A 21,287-nucleotide genomic window follows, 5' to 3' on the forward strand; every position below is an offset into this window, starting at 1 on the left:
TATGAGGGGTGGGCGTGCAATGGGGATGTGTAGTGTGTCACCCTATTTCTGTAGCAGGTCAGTCACATTCCCACCGTAATTCTCTTTGGCCACACTGTGTCCCCAGTCTTCAACAGGAATTGTATTAGGAGAAGGCCATGTCACCACTCTCCCTTCTGGGATGGTAATACCCAGCCCTCCCTGCCACTCCTTCATATGACTGAGCCGCTAATTGAACCTGGGTCTTAGTGAAGGCTTTATCCTGCTATGCTTTAGAGCAGTTAGGTGGTTATTTTTGCTGGCACATGTTTTATTTTATTCCTTTCTTCCCTTGCTGGCCAGCATGACCTTAACATGCAGTATCTGCACCACTAATCCTCTCTGACATCCCTGCATAACTACCCTTTTGTGCTGTCTGCTTGCAAGCTGCATGTAAACGAAGACTGTGCCCAGAGCTGTCCTGTATCCTTTAACAGTAGATGTGCAGTGGACTGACTGCAAGGGATGTTACCCTCACTTCCTTAGGAGACATTCTGTTCATGCAGCATCTCCTTATTTCCGAAGACATGGGTGGTGATTTCTTCAGTCTCCACCAGGGAAATCACACTTACCCAGTGTACCCCTGACTGCATGGAACCTTCCCCACCCCACCCTGGGAGAGACGAGCAGGCCATGGCCTCTTTGCTCCTCCCTCCCTCTTTGCTTGCTACCAGGCTTCTCCAGTGTTGTGGCTGCTAATCATACCCTGGTCAACTGTGTTGTAGTCAGGGCTATGTCCCTCTGCTTCACAAAGACAGGCTAGTGTTATTGCTTTTCTGCTTTACAAGGCATATGTAGGGCTGCCAATGTTATGTTTACTTTCAACTAACCTGGTGTTTGTAACACCCATGCTGGTATGTCTTGTGCACCCTTGATTGGTACTACATGCAGTAGGCGACTGGGCTGTCATTATTTGTGACTGTCACCAGTGGTATTTGCAGCTTTGTGTGCCTTGTCTGTATATGGTAAAATTATCACCTGCACGAAGCAGATGGACTGCCCATATTATGTGTATCACCAACAGCAGGTAGCAAAGTTGCTCATTTTACATGTGTTATCAGTAAAGGCATGAATTAGTCACCCTTGCTTGTGTGCCTCATTAGCCAATGGTTATTCACCACTAATAGCAGGTAACTAGGCTGCTCATCTTATATGTACTGCCTTCAGTAGGTGGGTGGGTTGATCATGGTTTTAATACTGCTGACATTAGATAGATGGGTTACAGGGATATCCCTACTATGTTTACTTCCCATGTTGGAGGGCATACTATGGGAAGCATGTGGAAGTACTTCCCGTGTTGGAGGGCATACTATGGGAAGCATGTGGAAGTACGACTAATAACAAATACCTTCATGGTGGTGTATAATCTGACAGATGCATCATGCAACCTTGCACACATGGATTATATTGAACATTGTAAGGCAGCATGCATCTTTCTGGCTTTGTCACGTATACACATGAAACAACAATGCACATGCATCACTTCACTAATGTGGACATCGTATGTGACATGCATCTTTAGTTAGGGTGAGTTATAACATATGTCTCTGAAATCCCCAGCAGAGTACTGTAGATCCCAGAAAAATGCTTTCCTGAAGCAGTTCCTCTCTATATACAGGGTACAGTCATTTGGTATGACATAGTAGCATACAAATGTTTTATCATTGCTGTCATACCGAGAGCATCAATTTGCCAGTTTTGCCAAATGAAGAATGCTGTGAACTGACCCATGGCTTTATAGTCAAGTTTGAGTGATGCCAAATATGCAGTGAATAATCAGTAGGCCATGGCTTTGTTGGCAAGTTTTGAGTGAGTATAGAGCAGTGCCACATACTTATATTGTACTGATATTACCATTGTTGTTTGATGTGCAGAGTGCAATGTAACTTCCTGGGTATAACACCACATTTGTCAAACGCTAGGTGTTCTGAGTATCTGCTGTAGTGCATCTTGGCTCTGATCTTTGTAGAGTGTTTGACTTCGCCATGTTGGCAGGGGCTTGCTGTATAGCACTTCCTTGATATACTCAGAGTACTTTAGTAGGCATAATGTTTAAAAGTGAATGAAACAAAGGTAATTTGAAAGATAAGGTGCAAAAATTATACAGCACTGTCAGTTTCTCAGCTCTGCTTACTTGCGAGATTATACTATAATGTTGAATTATTGGAAGTAATATGGAACACACTAAACAGTAGAGTTAAAAATAGCATTTTGTTTATGTGTTTGCATTTTAGTAATTCTGTAGTACCAGTGGAACTGTAAAATCCCTTTAGTAGGAGACCTATGAGTGTTGTCTGTTTTCAGTGTACGTGTGGCACTGAAAGAATGTATTAATTGCAGAGCGGTCTTTAGTGCATCTGTGGTACCTACATACAGCTTAAAAAGTATATTTTAAACATTTGTTGGGTACAAATTTAATTTTCCTTTTTGACTTTGTGTTTGCAGGACAAGTCTTTGTTGGAAAATAGAGTAACACTCCACCATGCTAAAGCTGGAACAGTGCTGGCTCGTCAAGGTGACCAGGTAAGTAAGTCATATTTCCTGTTGTAGTATTGTTATCCTTTGAAAATGTGCTGCTGTCCTGCCAAATGACTGTGCTATATAACTGAGATTTGTTTTATTCAAGTCCAGGCCTTGACTGAAAAAAATATTCATCATTATTACTGTCAGCATCTTACAGTAAGCAGACTTCAGTAACACTTCTATACAGCTTCTTTCACCTGCAGAATTCAGTTTTCTTATGATGGTTATTTGTACACAGCCTTCTCATTTTGGTATCCCACTTAGGTTGAATAATTTAGTGTCGTACTTCCTCTAAAAGTAGTTAGCAGGTCTACAGTAAAAAAAAATTACCAATATTAAATGTCCTTGCTGACAGTTTCATTTAGAAATCAAATGTTAATGTTATCTCTTGTAGTTTAAGGTTCAGAGTTAAACCTGGGTATGGTGTGTGCTGTAATTTATTCATTCTTTATCCCTATTCTTCTGTTCAGAAATATGGATGTTATGCAGTTTTTTAGGCCAGCTAGATGGTGAGAGAGCAAGGTATCAGACCTTGTTGCTGTTGGCCTGCTTACTGGGTGGACAGTAGAAAACAAAGCAGAGTGAGGTTGGCTAGATTATCTTCCCGGAGTGTGGTTGAAGCATCTTTGAAGGGCTGTTGCTTTGTCGTGTCTGCAAAGCAGACAGAATAGAAATATAGCCGGCTCTCATGCTGACAAAAGTAGTAGGACTAGTGGAGAAGTAGATCCTCTTTTTGATAGAGTGACATTCTTGAATAAGTTGGAAGTAGTAGACAGGATACTGTTTTGCTTCAGTTGGGGTGCATATTACAGAAAAGTCCCCTTTTCTACATGGTAATATAGTCAGAACTTTACTGTCCGTGATTTTGATTCTCTAGCTGAAATTAATAATGTTCTGGACAAAAAATGGGGTCCTGGCCATGGAAGATCAATGGGTAAGAGGACCCCCCCAAAAAAAAAATAATACTGTGCAGATTTGCTGTATCATTTTCAAGTTGTAAGTTCTGTTTTCCCTGTCTTCACTGTCACTTCTTATGATGGCTGTAACACAGCAGATTGCAAAATGCATCATAACAACAAGTTATTCCACTGAGAGAGAGAGGGTGCATAGTTTTAATTCCATCTCCAACTTCCATTTCTCTTCAACAGATTTTTTTTTTAGCAGAACCTAGCAAAGGCCCTTAACTTCAAGGCTGTGTATCTTGGGGACTTCCAAGATGGCTGCACAAAGAGTAGCAGCTTAATTCTAGCTATCCCAGTGTGAACACAGAAACTCAGCAGAGGAGGCCAGTGAACTTTTGTGTTTCTGGGTAAATTTCAGTAACTAGCTAGTAAGTTCACTGCCTGGATGCCAGGAACAAAGAAATACAGAGGACATAAAGGAAAAGCAGTTACAAAAGGTGAGGAAAAACATTGACTGGGAAAGGTACTGCAGCTAGTCAGCAAAAAGCAGTGCAAGCTCTAGACATGACTTCCAGTAACCTAGAGGAAACATAAGACAACTGCACATAGGTCTGATTAAAGTAAATGAAACACTGATGGAATATATCAACTCCAAACAACAAATGGCTGGAAAAAAATGGAAGAAGCTTTAAACAGATATTCAAATAAGGTGATTAAACTGCAAAAATCAGAAGTCAAAATGAAGAAAAGGCTGGCTGAATAATGAGACTGCTCAAAAATAGATGTTTAAAAAAATAATAGAATTAGAGGACATAGCATGTAGGAAAACCTGATATTTTCAGCTGTACCAGAGAAGCTGGAAGGAACAGACTGTATTAATTTTATGAAAGTGCAGATAAGCAACTGGACTGATATTCCACACCAGGAGTTGTTGATTGAAATGACACATCATGTGTATGCTCCATACCTGGGTATGGGAAAACAACCTAGACTTTTAATAGTAAAGATGCAATCCTACAAGCAGAAGGAGTTGATTCTGACAAAACCGTGGCAGAAGAACAAAGTACTAAAAGTGGGAAACAGCAGAGTGTTTTTGGAGAATGGCTACTCATTGTACCCCAGGCAGAAGAGGGGTAAATGTATTCCACTATTCAAGGATATCAAGAAGCAGACTTGAGATTCAAACTGCCATACCCAGCTGTCATCAAAATATTCTTCCCTAGAGGGACAAATCTAAGCTAAGGAGGAAATACAAATGTGTGTCCAACAAAAAAATGAGCTGTGAAACAGAAGAAGATTCTACTTCTTGTTCTTTTGGTAATAAAGACCACAGAGAGACTTCGCCAGTGAAACCTTTTGCAATGTTTCAACGGAAAATGCTGGAGAGAAGGAAGGGAGCATGATAGTTGACTAGAAGAATTGAGAGTACAATGGAAATGAAGCAGAGACAGGATTTGGGATTGGCGATGAACAGGAATAAAACCAGTAACTTGGAACTTGACAAATGTAGGATTACGAAACAATAATTACATTTGTGAAATATGACAGCACATGGACTTTTTGAACTTTGTTGGACTTGTGGGAGACTTTAAAGTATATGCCCTACGTCATGTCATTAATGTTCAGAAAAATACTTAGGGGAGGGGAAGAAGAGAGAGAAAGTTAACTTTAACTATGTATAGTACTATTTTTATAGTGTATGATTTTCTTTGCATGCTATAAAGTAAAGGTTTCTCAGCTGTTTTTAAGTGTAGTGGGGATATTGTTGTAAACAGGCACTCCTGTTTTGTTTTTCTTTTCTTGCTCCCTTCTTTTCTTTCTCCTTGTTCAGTATTAAAAAGTAGACACTGCAATGTATATATAAAAAAAAGTCCTGTTAAAAGAGGATGACAAAAGACAAATGCACTTTTTTATCATTATTGTATGGGGGAATGACTGGATTAAGGCCCTTAGCTTGATTTAGTTAACTGGAGTTAGAGACTTGAACTGGCGGCCAAATGTATGGAGGCTGAAGAAAATAAGAAGCAGCATCAGCATGAACTGGAGACCAAAGAAAGACTGCAATGTTTGGAGCCTGAAGAAAAGGAAAAGCAACATCAGCATGAACTGGAGACCAAAGAGAGACTGCAACAATTGGAGGCTGAAGAAAAGGTAGAAGCAGCATCTTTCAGCTGGTTATAGAATGACATCACATCTAGTCACTTGACTCTGGCACAGTACATACTCAGAACTTTGTTAAGATTCTGTTGCAGGATTTTTAACATATGCAACTTTTACAAATTTAATACAAGCATCTGTACAAATAAATGTGACAGTCAGTTGACATAAGATTATGTACAAAACTTCAGCCAGCCATGCTGGCATATGCCACACACATGCACTGTCCCACTTCAACTGGTACAGCTGGCAGTACCTCACAACATCACATCTCTTCCCCCTTTGAAGACTTAAGCTAGTTTTTCAAGTGACCCTGGAAAAACATTGCTTGAGAGAAAGGGGTCTGTCTGGGAACACGTTAATCTATATCCTGTTTTGAGAATCCTTCTGCAGTGGCACCAAGAATGTCCTCACTTGCTTTTTGGTAACAGGGGCAGGCCATGCCTGAATAGCTTCCGCCAACTCCGACGTGATCTCTGCCTAACATATAAAGCTATTTCAAACCCAGAGCTGTTGGACATGCTACACCTAAAGAAATCCCAATCCCTCCAAGCTAGATGCTCTAGGGACCTAAACCTTGTCACCACAATAAACAGAACACGCTGGAGGGATAGATTCCTGTCCCAGAGACTTCCTATACTCTGGAACAAGCTACCCATCTATGTCAAGCAAAGTTCTTCATTAGCACTCTTCAAGAAAAATCTTGATGAGTGGATGGGAAATAGGAAATACACCCTGGGGATCACTTCTGTGTCTCTGCTGGAGTGTGGCACAGGAAAATAACCTTCTTGGGTGGCGTAAGCTATGGTACCTTGCTGGCTAGGCTTACGTAGGCCCTTGTGCCGATAGCCTAGTACCTACCTATGAACCTGTGAACCTTCGCAAGTTCTGCCCTAATCTTACCACTCCCCACTCTATGTCCCAGGTAAGAGACCTCTGCCATACCCACCTGACACTTACTGAGCCGAATGGTCAACTCTGCCCTTTGCAGTCTGCCCAGGACCTCCCTAATATGCTGAGGTTTCGTTATGTTAACATAGTACAGTTTATGCCCCTGCCTCCTGCCTAGTAGGTTTACCGTGTAATTGACATTATTCCTTACCACTTTGACAGGTCCCTTCCAAGCTGCCTGCAGCTTATTGTATCTGACATGAATGAGCACCATAACCTGTTGTCCCACAACATACTCTCGGGCTCAAGCATTCCTGTCATACCAGACCTTTTTCTGCTGATGGGCTCCTGCCAAGCACATAAGCTCCCTAAGCCTTGACCTGAGGTTTAGGACATATGCCACAACAGATTCCTTGTGGCATTCACACTCACCCTCCCACTCATCACAAATTAAATCTAAAGGTTCCCCTCACCCCATGCACATACATCAACTCAATGAGTGAAACACCTGTGGATTCCTGGGGTACCTCTCTGTATACAAACATTAAATGGGACAAATATTTGTACCACTCTCTCCTAGACTAGTCTGCAAATGCCTGTAGCGTGGTCTTTAGAGTAGCGTTTAACCTCTACACAAGACCATTAGTCTGGGGATGGTAGCGGGTAGTCTTTAGGTGCTTCACCCCACAAAGCTTCCACAGACAAGCCAGCAAGTCTGACATAAAATTGGCACCTCTGTCAGTCAGTATTTCTCTTGAGAAACCTAGCCTGCTGAAAATCTCTAACAAAGCATTTGACACCATCTCTGCTTCAGTGGAGGACAGAGCTACCACTTCAGGATATCTGCTAGTGTACTCTACTACCACCAGGTTATACTTATTTCCTGTGGAACTTGAGGTACTTAGATTACCCACAGTATCCATAGCTACCCTCTGAAATGGCTTTCTAGTCACAGGTAGAGGCATCAATGGAGCTTTGACCTTGTCATCTGCCTTATCTACTGTTTGGCACTGCTCACAGGTCCTGCAGTATCCTGTTACCTCCCTTGCAATCCCGGGCCAATAGAGATTCTGCATGATATGTCTCGTGGTATGCTTTATACCCATATGACCTGCAAAAAGAATGCCATTGACTATGGCTAGAAGTGCCAGACGGTAGGCTCTAGGCTGCACCAACTGCTGTATTACCTCACCCTCTAGTGCTCCCTCAGGGGTCCACTCTCTGTAAAGTAAGCCTTTGTTCCAGTATACATACTCCCCTTTTCCTTGATCATCGGGTGCCTCTTTAGCTATCTCCCTCAAGCGTCATAAGGTAGGGTCCAAAAGCTGTGCCCGTCTCAACTCTACTTTTGTGACCCTTCCTAGCTCCCCTTCCACAGGAAGCCTGGTATCTTCTGACAAGAGTGCCTCCCTGTCAGCCTGGGTACTACCACTCACCTTTGTCCTTACAGTGACCCTGTCCACAGGAACATCAGTACCTACCAGCAGCTGTGGTTCACTTTCATGCTCAGTGCTACAAGGTAGCTGCCTTATTGAAATAACGACATCATCATCTGAGCTTCAGGCATGAGGTCTGTCTGCATCTCCATGTAACTGCATGCAAACCAGTTACTACATTGTCAAAACCATTCCCTATTAAGACATCTGCAGGTATATTCTCAAACACACCTACCTGCTTGTTCCCTTTTCCACCCTCCCAGTCAATGTGAACCCTGGCCAAAGGTATTTGCAATGGGGTCCCTCCTAAAGCTCTGACTGGTGTGGACTGCCCAAGCAAGTGCTGCTCTTCTTTATCCACTGAAGACTTCACAGTGGTTATGTCAGAATGCGTCTCTCTCTTAGCAGCGACATATCTTCCATCCACTAAGATAGGATACAAACGCAGATGATAGTTTAGTACCTCTGTTGTCTCCAGACAATTTACCAGTGACGGGCAGTTATTCCCACTTACTGGCTCCCTCACCTTTTGTTCCCCACCTTGCTTCAGTGGATATTTGTATACTACATGACCCCTCTGGTTACATTTAAAACATCTAACCATTGATCCTGGCCATGTACCTGAACTAGTGCCTTCCCCTGTTACTGGTAGACTCTGTTGGAATGATTTGGGCTGACCACTATTAGTTCCCTTATATCCATGTGCAGCACTGGGTATCCCCTTCTTATGCAGTAATGTCCTGCTTGCTCTGTAGAGATCCCCTTTTCTCCCCAGCTTGTCTGCAGAGTTGCATTCTCAGTCTGCCAACTAGATTCTCATGTCCTCAGGCAAAGTGCTAAGGGCTTGTTCCATCACCAAAAGGTCTGCCAACCTTTAAAAAGTGGTGACCTGACACCCACTCACCCTCTTATGAAAGAAAATGATTAACTCAGCAATATATAATCACAAACACTTTTATCTGCCTTGCCTCTATGCTCACGGAACTTTTACCAATAAGCTTCAGGTGTTAACTTAAAGCATTCTGGCAAACATTGTTTTATTTTTTCATAATTTAAACAGTATCAGACAATTTAGAAACAGCAGTTACAGCTTTACCATGGAGTAAGGGGGTCAGGAATCGTACCCAGAGCTCTTGGTCAACATCATACTTTTTACATATCCTTTCAAATATATGAATAAAACTATCAAAATCAGTATAATCTTTAAATTGTGGAAGACATTTACTGACCTTTATTGCTTCAGGGGTTCAGTTACTCTCTCCCCCATTACCTCCCTGAAACTGTCAAAGAGTCAGTATTTCCTTTTCATGCTGATGCTGCTTCTCCCTTTCTTCAGCCTCCAAACGTCACAGTCTCTTTTTTTTCTTCGATCTCCAAATGTTTGGCTTCCAGTTCATGCTAATGCTGCTTCTCTCCTCAATGAATGATGATGATGATCTTTTTATATCAGATCCAAATAAAAAAAACACAACAAAAACTGATTAAACTGAAGCCAGCCATCCTTATTTAGTTATTATTCCCCATCTATCTATAATGGTAATGGAGAGAAGATTCTAATAGAAAAAATTCAGCTTTCAACAAGGAGCATTACTTATAGGTGGAGACTGGAATTTGATTTTCAGCAGTGAAGATGTGTCTTGGGGGGGGGGGGGGGGTATAACAAAGGAGGTTAGACGTTTGAAGAAATTTATGAAAATATTTGGCATGGACAATGTGAATTCAGTGCTAGGAGTTTGGAGTGAATTTATATGTCATTCTCTAAGACACAAAACTGGGCTAGGCTAAACAGAATTTTCATTTCACATGAACATGTGCATTAATTGAATATCTTGCTAGAACACACTCAATAACCATTTCAGATGATAATAACTAGAATAAAAACACAGGGTAATGAAATACAAATGAGACACTGGCACTTTCCCACCTATCTTTTGGAGAGAGAGTTAAAAGGAATGGGTAGTGGAAATTATTCAGAAGCTATTAGGGAGGATAGAAATTTCTTCTGAAAATATAGCTAGGGAGTGGATAAAATTAAAGTAGAGTGCAAAAACTGGGTGGAACTAAAAGAAGGGAGATATGGTTAGTAACCAGAGTTATTTAGAGGGCCTGACATGTTAATGTGTTGTAGAATAGGGGGAATCTCACAGAACAAGAAAAGGAGCAACTGCAGAATACTAAACAGAAAATAAGGGATTACCTTGATAATATATATGAATTTAGAAAGCTTGCTGTTAAGCAACTGATTTTTGATGATCGCTCTAGAGCACAAAATGTTTTAGCACAACAACTCAGGCAGCAGAAAGTATAAAAGGCTGTCAAGGAATGTGACGAGATGCTGTAAATGTATTAGAAATATTTTGGAAATTGTATGAAAGTCTGTATAAAGTAGAGAAATTCTTCTCTTTCTTTCAACTGCTCCCGTTAGGGGCCGCCACAGCGGATCATCTGTTTCCATTTCTTCCTGTCCTCTGCATCCTGCTCTGTCACACCAACCACCTGCATGTCCTCTCTCACCACATCTATAAAACTTATCTTAGGCCTTCCCCTTTTCCATTTACCTGGCAGCTTCATCCTTAGCATCTTTTTCCCAATATAAATCCCTCCTCAGCACATGTCCAAACCAACGTAATCTTGCCTCTCTGGCTTTGTCCCTAAACCTTCTAACCTGGGCTGACCCTCTAATATACTTATTCCTAATCCTGTCCACCCTTGTCACACCAGTGCAAATCTTAACATATTTAACTCTGCCACGTCCAGCTCTGCCTCCTGCCTTTTTGTCAGTGCCACTGTCTCCAACCCATATAACATAGCTGGTCTCACTAACCTCTTGTAGACCTTCCCTTTCACTCTTACTGTTACTCGTCTGTCACAAATCACTCCTGACACTCTTCTCCACCCACTCCATCCTGCCTGTACTCTCTTCTTCACCTCTCTTCCACACTCACCATTACCCTGAACTGTTGATCCCAAGTATTTAAACTCATCCACCTTCGCCACCTCTACTCCCTGCATCCTCACCATTCCTCTATCCTCTCTCTCATTCACACACATATATTCTGTCTTAGTCCTGCTGACCTTCATTCCTCTTCTCTCTAGAGCATATCTCCACCTCTCCAGGGTCTCCTCCACCTGTTCCCTACTCCCTCTACAGATCGCAATGTCATCTGCAAACATCATAGTCCACGGGAACTCCTGTCTGATCTCATCTGTCAACTTGTCCATCACCATTGCAAATAAGAAAGGGCTCAAATATGGAAATTAAAAAGTTACAAATGGAAATGTGTATGGAAAGAATTAAATATGCCAAGGTTTGAGGTAGATGAGGCTCAATTACCAACTGTTACAGTAGGAGGAGAGGAGAGAAAAATGGTGATGTATAACCAGTGAACAGGAAAGTCTCCAGAAATAGATGGTATTCCAGTGAAAGTGTGGAAGCTAGGATGGAAAAAAAATGATAAAGATCTGGAAGGTTTTGCTTAATCATATTTTAAGAGGAGGAGAAATACCAGCTTCCTGGAAGAAAGCGGTGGCTATAATACCTAAAGAGGGTAAAGATCCTTCAGATCTAGCTTCATACAGGCCCATTTCAATACTAAACCATGATTATAAAGTGTTTATATCTGTAATGGATATGGATCATTGTGGTTTTGTGGAGGGGAGGCAAACATTTGACAACATTGACAGAACATTGATGATTCAGAGGGAAGCAGAATGTAAGGAAATACCACTGTTGTTGGTGGATCTTGATGCAGGGAAAGCATTTGATAGAGTAAGCTGGAAATTTATAAGCAGGGCAATGGACGCATTTGCATTCTCTGATAAAATTATAAGGTTGGTTAGAAAGATATATGAGGGATCAGAGGAGAAATTTAAAGTGGGTGGGGTACTCTCTGATAATTTCTGTCTGAGCAGAGGAACCAGGCATGGGTGCCCCCTTCCCCTTTGTTATTTGCATTATATTTAGAACCACTGGCAAAGAAAATAAGGGGCTTAGAAAGTCAAGGATGTAATTGGTACAGTAGTCAGGAAAAGCTGGCTGTATTTGCAGATGATGTTATTTTATACCTGACAAAACCAGAAAAGGACATTACATTGTTGTGGAACATTTTGAAACAGTTTCACATCTTTTCAGGATACAAAATTAATGAAGCTAAAACAAAGGCAATAGCTGTAAATTATGTACCCACACAGGAATTGGTTCAGCAATATGCATGTTTATGGGGACATGATAAAATGAAGTATTTAGGAGTATGGAGTAAAAATTATGCTGGTGTGGCAGCTAAGGATATATGGAAAGAGACTAAACAAAAGATAATACTAAAACTGAGAAATTGAATGCTCTGTTATATACAAGTGGTTCAAATGATTTAGTCCCTTTAGTCTTATACACAGATCAGGCATATTTTATCAACCAGAGGAGAAATTGTGGATAGTAGTTAAAGAGCTGAAGGATTTTATCTGTGAGGGAAAGATGGCAAGATTGAAGTAGGATAAACTGATTCTTCCATTAGAACAAGGCGGATTGGGATTACACGAATTGAAGGGGTATTTCAGAGCTACACAGGTAAGGCTCCTATATATAGCACAAGCAGAAATCTATAATTCATAGTGGAAAAGGATGATGATGAAACAGGGTGGAAGCTCAAGAAACAAGGAGAGACTGGGATTTTGGACGCAGATCTTTAAGGAGAATTACAATAATCATACAGAATATTAGTTTCATAAAGTAGCAGAAAGTATTACAAGAACTAAGCCAACACAGGAATGGATGGAGAAAGTCAGTTCTGTCAATTGGGATGACTGCAATTAGGGATACAGATGATAGGCAAGGGGGCCTGGAATTTATTGGAGAAAACAGGCAAAGGAACCAAGATATTGGGAGCAAATCATTAGAGAGGGGAAAGATAAGAGAATGGGAAGACACCAAGAATTTATTTGCACTGCAGGTTAGAGATTGCCTTTCCTATCAAGGATTGATGTCAGAGTATAGTCAAGGAGAAAGAAACTGTGGGGTCCTAAATGAAAGACAAGCACTGATAGAGTTTTTAGTAGAGTCTAGAACAGAAGCTGCCATTAAAAAAGGGAATAATTAGTCGAGTATATAAAATATTGCATGATAACTATAAGAATCAATCAGAAGAGGTTAGAACGGATTGGGAAGAGATATTGGATAAGCAATTCACAAAGAAACAATGGGGGATATATGTATGTCTCCCAAGTATGCAGCAAAATCTAGAAGATTTAGGGTTTTTGCTTGGAAATGTTTACATAGGTATTTCTATACCGCAAGTAGACTCCAGAGAATTTTCCCTTAGGTAGACAGCAAATGTTGGAGGTGTGATGGGGTAGAAAGAGGTAATTGTGAACATTTTTTCTGGGAGTGTAATGAATTGGCATACTCAAGATTCCCTGTAGACTGCTCTCTCGGAGATACTGTATGAACATATTGGTGTAACTCGTGAAATAATTTTTCTGACCTATGATGCAGAATCAGAAATGCCTAGACATAGTAAGGCCTTGCTGAGTCTAATAATGGTGGCTGCCAAAAAAGCAATCACTAGAAAATAGAAATCAAAGTCTAAACTAACTGCACTAGAAGTAGTGAATATAGGAACAGAGATAAAACAACTGGAATTGGGATCTTTAAAAAAGAGCAGGAGCAAATTACGTAGGAAAAATGGGAATTGTGGGAACAATATATACAGGGGAGGAATGAGGTTTAAAAGAAGGCAGGACTTGAATGAGCTATGTAATGTTTGACTAACAGTTGTTGGATAGATTATAAGTGATGCATAATGTTTGAAAAAGTGATTATGTCAATATGGTTTATTTTCATTTATATAAACATATGTCTGTCTGTCATAAGTGGTAATTTAATAAAGATGTTTCTTGTTTAAAAAGGAAGGGCTTTATATCTTGAAGTATGCTATTTTGTAATATGAAATGTCAGTAAGTGGTGTCATATTCAGCAGTTGTAATGGGCACTACCTCTTAATGTTATCACAGCTGTGACATCAAAACATAAAATGGGCAGTTCATTATCTGCCAGCTCTCCTGTTCTTTTCTGTTGTTGAACAGTGCTCATTACCCCTGCGGTTCATTACATCATTGCCTTTCTGCTTCATGTTGTTTTATGACCAAGTTATTTCCTTTTGAGCACTAGTTCCTATCTCTAACTCTTTACCTACAGCACCACCTCCAGATTCTTCTTCTTTAGGCTTATTATTGTGTTAGGGGAACATCATAACAGAAGGTGTTGTCCATCTTGAAAGAAATCATAAAAAAATCAAAGCAACATTACTGGAAGTATATCTGCTGGAATATATTTTAGCACAGTGCAACAGAAGTATTCCTTTCTTTTCCTCCTTTCCTTGTGCAGACCAGAGCCATAGCTTTGATAAAGTTAGTGTGAATGCTGTCGAGAGGCAGCAGCAGAGAGGAAAGTCCTTATTTCATTGGAAGAAGAGAAACACCACAAACATCTTTCAAAGGTAAGAAGGTAGAAGCCACCATGGTAAGTCTCAAAAGACTTTATTCATTCCTTCCACAACCACCATGGTCAATATGAGTTCTGTTTTATGATGGCCTCTGTCTGCGATTGCCATTATATTTGTTAGAGACATTTCATTATGCTTTTCTTTAAAGTGAGTAGCTAGTTGTTGAACCTTAAGTGGCCTTAGATTAAGTGTAGGCATTGTAAAGCGTGCTTTCCATCTCTTCGTTGCTCCCAGAAAATGCAAATGCTGCTGCCATTTCCAGCCATTGCTATGGTTACTAACCCTCCTCAGGAGAAACCAATACGTCAGGGTTTCTGGTAGATCTGCAGTTGTCTGAGGCCAAAGGTGCTGACGTGGGCCAATTGCCAGAGATGGATTGGACGTTTAGCTTGACCTCTTTTCCCACAGGTGCTGTAATGAGATGATATCAGGGACTTTTTGGTAGGTATACAAGTTAAACAGATTCATTTGCTGTATATCTTTTTACACATGTAGTGTGACAGAGTAGTTGATTTCAGTAGTTGAAAACAAATTTACAACATAATAATATATAAGTATTTTACATTTTTACTCATTCTTCGACTGAAGCACATGTTAAGAACTAGTTGCTTTTTCAATTTAGTGCATTGATTAACAACTGCTGGATTGCATATCATGTAACAATGTTTTACAGAATAGTTCACTGTGTAGTATATTAGGCTGCTAGATTTCAAATATTGATTTGATTTGTTTGATGTAATTTATAGTTAGCATTTGGTTCATTTAATCTGATTTATACTTGGTATTAAACATCAAAACAAAACTGTTCTCAAGCCTCTCAGTCTGTCTTTTTAAAGCTTTTGTATAGATAAGCAGAAAGTCTTTAACATTCTTTTTCTGTTGCTGTTTGTTTCTGTGGTATGTGAACGATACTAGTTGTGAATTTGGGTGCCTGCTTCTGAAAGACTATGTCTTTTTGAGTTTATCTGTCATCTAGTCAGCAACAGGTGTGAACAGTTTGTGAGAGAACTGTGAAATTACTTCATCATAAAGACCTGGTAGGTGTAGATCCTCCTCCTTTTTTCCCCATGTCAGTACTCAGTGTTGTATACAATATCAGATTTGTTAACTCGAAGTTAGGTGTACTGTAGCAGTAAGTGTTCTGCTCCCCAGAGTAGAATATAGCATCCCTGTTATTGCAGTGCGCTTCTCTTAAAATACCAGTATAGTCCAGTTTGCTGAGAAAAGTAGTTAGATTTATTAATTTGTCTAACAGCAGGGGGCATCAGTACACTACATTACACTGTACAGAAGCAATTAGATCATGGCTGGGACAACATTTTTGCTCAAAACCCTTACTTTCAAACCTCTGTGCAAATGATATACTGCCAACCCCAAACAACTGAGCACTAAAGTGCATTCTGCTCCGGCCAAAATACTGATTGCATACTGTTATTAAGGCCATCCTTTACACTTTTAACCTGTGAAAGGGCATTTTCCAAAATTGCACCAACTAGATGGAAGAACATTCCTGAGACTGTTAGAAAAACTTGACAATCATGAAAAACTGACAACCATGAACTGATAAGAAGTGTCTGAAGATTCATCTTGTTAATGAAAATTAATGTAGCTTCCTTAGAATCACTGTCTGACTATTGCTTACAATGATCTGTCCAACAACCTTCCTTACTGGGTGATTATTTTTTGCTGGATTGCACAGTTGTATGAGTATAGTTAGTAGTAACATGGGTGTATAATAAAAACAACTACGGAACTGAGATGAGATTAAGAGTTTGAATGTGCTTGTGATATTTCTTATAATTAAATAAAAGAAACTCTAGAAGGGATAAGAAAAACTTTAGTGATTTTGAGTATCATAATGAGGCCAATGATATTCTTTTGAAGCTAAACCTGGTCACCCCACTGAAATATTTAAACAGAAGTTACTGATGGGCATCCGGTCATGGCAGAGAGCATAAAAGACACATTTTATGAGAGCTGCCACTCTTCCAGTTAAAAAAGCACGTAAGTAATGCTAAAACCATTGCTTTTGTGATAGGCGTGTTAAAGTTACATGAAATTCCAAAATCTGGAAGTGTGGTAAGTCTTCATACCTAAAAATAATAACAAAATTATCTTAAGATTTTTGAATGAAACTAAATTGCCATGAGGTCGGGTTTGCACTCAGAGCACAGAAGATAGAACATGGGGGACTGCTCAATATGATTTGCTGTTCAACAGGAAAAAAAAAATCTACACAAGCTGTGGAGGACTTTAGAAATGAACAAATCATGGCTGAATTGTACAATGGTAACCCTTCCTTCTTGGGTAATATTACTTGTTCTGAAAAAAAAAAGTCCTGCCATCACCCAGAATGATACCACAGTACAAGGACAAAATAATTGACTTGAACAATTGGCTAAGCTTCTGGTGTCATTCTAAGGGGATCCAGTATTTGTCTGCCTGGGACTACATGATCGACAGACCACGATGGTTTGCCAGAGATGGCCTGCACCTGTCGCCCTTGGGATTCCGGATACTGGCTAAGGCTCTTGCCACCCCTATAGTGCCTTTTTTAGGCAAGGTTGAAATGACAAATTCACCTCCGTAACAGGTACAAGCAAGCAAAATCTGAGGGTAATGCTACTCAGTGCTAGAAGTCTAAACCTCAAAATGCACTCACTCAAGGCACTCCTTAAAATGGAGAACATCAACATTTGTGCAGTGACAAGAGATCTAGTTCAAAGCTCCAGAGAGCACCCCTGCATTACCAGGCTATAATTCGTTCCACACCTTTCGGCCACCTAACCTGGAACGAAGCACTAAAGGTGAAGGCGTGTCCATATTTATTAAGGATATCCACACCTTCAGGCTAGTTGCATAGCATAATGTATCTGAGATTATCCAAGTGCAACTAACTCTGGGCAAGACCGCAATCCAAATTGTAGCCTGCTAAAGACCCCCCACCATGCCGCAGGATTCCCACTCCTCATTTCTTGATACACTGGAAAGTATTAGGGTACAACCCAACACCCTAATAATGGGCGATTTCAACTACCCCACCATTAACTGGGAAAACTACTCATGTACCAACTCTTTTGCTCAACATTTTCTGAAATTCATAAATTCCAACGCCTTGGATCAGCTTATTCACACCCCCACCAGGGGCAGCAATATCTTAGACCTGGTCATTACCAACATGGGCAACCGGTGTTCCACACCAGAAGTCAATTCCTTGTTGGTCAGATCCGACCACAAGCTAATCACCCTAGACATCCACATCCTGCCTCCACCCCCAATTAGGGAAACCACCATAAAAAACTTCTCCAAAGCCAACTTTGCACTTCTTAAGACAGAAGTGGCAAACTTCATGACACCCAGGCAGACGGGCAATAGAGGTATGACTGATGAATCCTACACAAATGCACTTTATAAGCACTTACACGAGTGCATGGATCATGCTATCCCTAATAGAACCAAGATGCTATCCTCCAAAAAAAGGAAGCCAATCTGGTGGTCCTCTGCCATAAACAAACTCTACAACAGAAGAAAGAAACTGTTGCAAAAAAAGAGTAAAATCCCATGACTGGAGGAACTCCCTGGTCAACCTCGGTAAGAAGTTGAGATCTCTCATAAAATCCTCCAAAGCTAGTTACGAAAACAAAATTGCCACTGACTCTAAAGACAACCACAACGCATTCTATAGCTATGTCAAGAATCTCAATGGCAACACTCAGATCTGCTCTGAGTTACAGCACAACGGCACTAAATATACAGAACCAACTGATATTGCCAACATCCTGGCAGATAGGTTCAGTGCTAACTTTACCCTCCTCTCACCCCCTAGAGGGCCCATCTCTATACCGGAAGAATGCAAAGTTCCTGTAATCACGGCTGTACAGGTAAAAAAAACACTCTCCAAGGCCAAGAACACAGCATCCATGGGACCTGACAATATACCAGGTTGCGTTCTACACAAACTACAGAATGAACTGGCACCCTACCTAAGTACCATGCTCAGTCATAGCCTCACCTCAAGCTTTTTGCCCACTGAATGGCGCACCGCGACAGTTATCCCACTCCACAAAGGGGGAGCCACGACGGACCCCGGGAACTACCGCCTCATTAGCCTGACGAGCCTGGTCTGTAAGGCCATGGAACGTATCATCATGGAACTCATAAACAAAGACATTGGTAATCACCAAACTCTGGACCCTACCCAGTTTGTGTTTGTAAAAGGCAGATCATGTCTCCTAAACCTGATTGACTTCTTTGAAGCAGTCACCAAAGTCATAGATGAGGGTAAGGTGGTTCACACAGCTTATCTAGATTTCGCCAAGGCTTTCGACACCACCCCCCACTCTGGAATTATAGATAAGCTCACTAAACTAGGTATAAATCCCCATGTCACAAGATGGGTTGCCAACTGGATCACTGACAGAACCCACACTGTGAAAGTAACAGACTCCAAATCCGATTTCAGACCAGTGACAAGTGGAGTACCACAGGGTTCAGTCCTGGGTCCTCTCCTGTTTGTTATCTACTTCTCTGAAGTACAGGCTAACACAGAAGGTCTTTGGCTAACAAAGTTTGCAAATGACTGCAAACTAGGAGCCATAATCGAAACTCCTAACGATGTGGACATACTACAAAAGGGCCTTACTGAGACAGATGCCTGGTGTCAAAGCCATGGCCTGAAGCTCAATACCAAAAAGTGTATTGTCATCCCCTTTGGTAAAAACTCTGTACCCATGAACTACATAAGTGGTAGTCTACTTAACGCTGAAAGTGTGGTAAGAGACCTTGGGACACAGGTGGACAGTAGTCTCTCCTTTGATAATCACATCGCCACAGTGGTCAGGAAATCCTTCTACGTGGCTCACCTCATCACAAAAGGTTTCTCATCCAGAAAAAAAGAGGTCATTGTTCCCCTCTACTCATCACTCATTAAACCCATTATAGAGTACAACACCCCTTTTGGTATGTACCTCACAAGACATCTGCAACAACTGGAAAGGCCACAGAAATACCTCACAAAGAGGATTACTGGCCTCAAACAGATGCCCTACGCAGACAGTCTAAAAAAACTCCAGCTTTACTCCGTCGCATATCGCCTACTCAGAGGCGATCTCTGCCTAACATACAAAGCTGTGTCAAACCCAGAGCTGTTGGACATGCTCCACTTAAAGAAATCCCAATCCCTCTGAGCTACACGCTCTAGGGACCTAAACCTTGTCACCACAATAAACAGAACATGCTGGATGGATAGATTCCTGTCCCAGAGACTTCCCATACTCTGGAACAGACTACCTGTCTATGTCAAACAGAGCTCCTCATTAACACTCTTCAAGAAAAATCTTGATGATTGGATGGGAAATAGGAAATTCAGCCCAGGGATCACTTCTGTGGCTCTGCTCGACAGGGACACAGGAAAATAATTTTCTTGGGTGGCGAAAGCCCGGGTACCTTTTTGGCTAGGCTTATATAGGCCCTAGGGCTAATAGCCTAGTACCTACCTATGAATATGGAAACAACTTTGCACATTCAGATCAGCTACTGGAGTTGGAGGGAGAATTTAAGGATATTTCACACAGGATGTTTTCCTCAAAAGCAACAAGTGAACTTCTTAAAGAAACATTAATAGAGACAGATGACCCAGGAAAAGGCAACAATCTGCAGTTTATTGGAATACATTAGATGTGTGGACTACATTGTTGGAAAACTAGCTGATTGGACTAGGATAACTGCCAAACACTTTTTTGTAGAGACAGCACATAGGATTTTTCTCCATCAGCATTTAAGGATAATAATCCTAGACACACACTTGTCCATTTTCATTTGTATGCCATAAAAGAGAAGTCTGTTTCTAAAATGTGATCCTCAGGATTAGTGGTGAAAATCAGATATTAAAGAGTTCAGTGTGATGGTTGTTATTCATAACAAACTAGAAAGAGAAGAACCACGTGTCATGCAGCCATTAAACTTGCTAGCATGGAAAAATCACAGCTGAAGATGAATATGTGAGGGGGATCAGTGGTATTTTTATGTACCTGAAGATGCAGATAAAAAAAATCAAACCTGTACTGCAAAATTATCCTAATGCCTAGAAAAGGAGCATTGCAAGCGGTAATATACACTAGAATAAGTATTTTGATCCTTTTCCTATATTTTTGATAAAGAATGATAGAAAACTGCATCTGAAATTGAATAGCTGGCTGTACAGCAGGAGTCAGAGCCTGACGTGGCAGAGTTGAAGATGTTAAGATTTGCACTAGGTGTGACGAGGATGGACAGGATTAGGAATAAGTATATTAGAGGGTCAGCCCAGGTTGGATGGTTTGGAGACAAAGCCAGAGAGGCAAGATTACGTTGGTTTGGACATGTGTTGAGGAGGGATGCAGAGTATATTGGAAAAAATATGCTAAGGATGAAGCTACCAGGTAACAGGAAAAGAGGAAGGCCTAAGATAAGGTTTATGGATGTGGTGAGAGAGGACATGCAGGTGGTTGGTGTGACAGAGCAAGATGCAGAGGACAGGAAGAAATGGAAACAGTTGATCGGCTGTGGCGACCCCTAACTGGAGCAGCCAAAAGAAGAAGAAGAAGACAGTCAGTATAATATATTGCAGTACAATGTAAGATATGACAAGGGTAGCACCCAGATCAAGATATTGATTGCTAATAACTGGAATGTTATTTTGCATGACAATATTCTATGTCAAAGATTAGGAAGCAGACTTGTGTTACTTTTTCTCGTGATGCCAATATTAAAGAAAGACTTGAGCGTGCAAAGTATCCTTGTACTAATTTGAACATTAATAAAATGCTTGGCACCAGAAAATGTGGTGCCTGTTCTCAGTGCAAGTATATTTATGAAGGAAGAGA

The 21,287-nt window shown here is 40.8% G+C and overlaps 1 protein-coding gene across 1 annotated transcript in view; it reads left to right on the forward strand.

The window, feature by feature from the left end:
* PNPLA6 (patatin like phospholipase domain containing 6) overlaps positions 1 to 21,287 on the forward strand; it is a 1,368,928-nt gene that overhangs the window by 721,877 nt on the left and 625,764 nt on the right. Inside the window, exon 16 of the mRNA XM_044083495.1 lies at positions 2,464 to 2,541. Coding sequence (XP_043939430.1) covers positions 2,464 to 2,541 — 78 coding nt within the window. The remainder of the gene's footprint in view (positions 1 to 2,463; positions 2,542 to 21,287) is intronic.

The sequence above is a fragment of the Protopterus annectens genome, chromosome 9.part0 (assembly GCF_019279795.1).
Source record: "Protopterus annectens isolate FY-2018-M chromosome 9.part0, PAN1.0, whole genome shotgun sequence".
NCBI classification, from domain to species: Eukaryota; Metazoa; Chordata; order Ceratodontiformes; family Protopteridae; genus Protopterus; species Protopterus annectens.